Source organism: Cyprinodon variegatus, unplaced genomic scaffold, assembly GCF_000732505.1.
Source record: "Cyprinodon variegatus isolate N-32 unplaced genomic scaffold, C_variegatus-1.0 Scaffold1197, whole genome shotgun sequence".
NCBI lineage: Eukaryota > Metazoa > Chordata > Actinopteri > Cyprinodontiformes > Cyprinodontidae > Cyprinodon > Cyprinodon variegatus.
In genome coordinates this window covers 81,160-83,219 of record NW_015151650.1, presented here as the reverse complement: position 1 = coordinate 83,219, position 2,060 = coordinate 81,160, and the positions used below count along the sequence as shown (strand labels likewise).

The following is a 2,060-nucleotide window of genomic DNA, read 5'->3' as shown; positions in this document are numbered from 1 at the left end:
TCAACTGGTTTTCCTTCAATAGAAAACTTTGAATAAATTTGACTGTTATGATCTGGTGAACTGTAAAGTGCCTTGAGATGACTTGTTGTGAATTGGTGCTATAAAAATAAACTGAATTGAATTTATTATTTTTTTGTTTGTTTTATAACTGATTTAAATCTACAATGTTTGAACTATATACACTCATTTTATATTGTCTGTTGTATTTTTATTTTTGATGGCATCTTTCTTTAAATGTTTATATCTATATTAGCTACTGGAACCAGAATTTCCCTGAAGGATCAATCCCAAGGGATAAATACAGTTGAGTCCATGTCTGGATTATTCCAGAAAAATCAACTGGCTCCAAAAAAAAAAAAACAACAACAAAAGAATAAAAAAAATGGCTGTTCAAGAAGCAAAACGATTCTAATGATCCAGAATTTCATCTGCTGATAATGAAAGAAATGATCCATTAATTCTTTGCTGGAAAAAACAAAAACATTTGTTACATTAATACCTGAAATAGTTAATGAGTTTAAAAGTTAAAGAGAATAAATAGAATTTAATTCTGGAGAATTTTTATTCCTTTAAGATGATTAATAAAATGGAATGAATCAAATAGATCTACTAAAACTTATAAGTTTCTTAAATGTTCAATCAGAATTGTTCTAAAATATTTTTTCTTTTAAAAAGGACCTAAATTTCCTTTGATGAATGGTAAAACTTGTTCCAGAAGGTATTTATTTTATTGCAATGTCCAAGTACATTTTCTGTTCTAAATAAATGATATATTAGTGTTGTCCAAAGTAGCGATACTGATGTGCTCAGAATATATCAGATACAATACTAATCTGTTATTGATACTAAAGAGAGAGACATGTTATTTGCATATTTTTTGCTATTGTTAATTTTATATTTCTGGGTCATTTATTGTTAACATCAAGCACATGTTTCAAAGTTAAACATTTAATAATTTTGTCATTTTTTTTGTCGCTGCGGAATCGAAAATGGTAATGAATCATTTCCTGTATATGGAGTTTAAAATTTAAGAAAAACTAGTTGCAATTATCAAAATTTTCTAGACACATTAAATCATTGATCAAAGTAAAATTTTCCTGTTTGATTGAACCAGATTGAAGGAATATTTTCTCTTCCTTAGGTCGGCTGGTGAGGAAGGGCAGGGAGGACCTGCAGCTCCTCGCCCGGCGGCTCGCCACTTTGTTCCCATCTTTGCTGTCGGAGGAAAACATGAGGAAGAGGAGAATCAGCTTCGTCACCAGCTCTAAGCATCGCTGTGTGAGCAGCGTGGAGGCATTCCAGGACGGTCTGCTGCAGCACTGGGGTCGCCAAGGTAACGGTCAGATGTCTGCTGGATACATTTCTACATTCTGGGAATGTCTTTAACCGACGTTCTTTTCCTCCGTTTCCAAAGATGAGGCTCCAGGATACAGCCATGAGGTGGATGATGAGCTAATGCGCTTCTTTGAGCGTTGCAGAGCTTATGTGGAGGGCGTGGAGAACAACCGTACTGCACTGGCGGAGGTGGAGAAGTTCAAGCATGGCGTGGAGATGGAGGCGGTGCGGCGGAGAATGGCTGAGAAACTGGGCCTTTCTCTGCACCTCCTCACACCAGGTGAGGAGACGACACAAACTGATGGGTAGCAGCAGTTCAGAGATCTTAATGTAGGTCAAAGAAGCTCTAAGGGTTCCCTGTTTTTCATATTTTACCAACCAGCTTCTCACTCTGGAAAAAAAAGTAGCATTCTAAAAAAAGTTCTTCATGACTTATTGTTCCTTTCTGCTTCCTGTAGACCTGGTAGAAGCAGCTTTCTTCATTTGTTCCTATGAACTGTCCATCAAATCCATCCATTCACCGTGGTGCTTCCTGTTTGACGAGAGTGATGCCAAGGTACAGCTGCAACTTTTCAAAAAAATTATAATAAAAGTAAAAACATAAATAAATAAATAAATGATTTTTAGGATTTTTTAGGTAAACTCTGTAAATTGAAAATGTCCTTAGTTTAAAAAGGTCCTAAATAGCGGAGTTTGCGCTTCCAGTATCTCTTTCCGAAAAAGTG

The 2,060-nt window shown here is 35.6% G+C and overlaps 1 protein-coding gene across 1 annotated transcript in view; it reads left to right on the top strand.

Annotated features, from left to right (window-relative positions):
* The first annotated feature begins 1,146 nt into the window (after positions 1-1,146).
* The window catches only part of minpp1 (multiple inositol-polyphosphate phosphatase 1), a 3,736-nt gene continuing 2,822 nt past the window's right edge, over positions 1,147-2,060 (top strand). Inside the window, exons 1-3 of the mRNA XM_015401241.1 lie at positions 1,147-1,333; positions 1,415-1,615; positions 1,794-1,891. Of these exons, the coding sequence (XP_015256727.1) occupies positions 1,231-1,333; positions 1,415-1,615; positions 1,794-1,891 (402 nt within the window). The 5' untranslated portion in view covers positions 1,147-1,230. The remainder of the gene's footprint in view (positions 1,334-1,414; positions 1,616-1,793; positions 1,892-2,060) is intronic.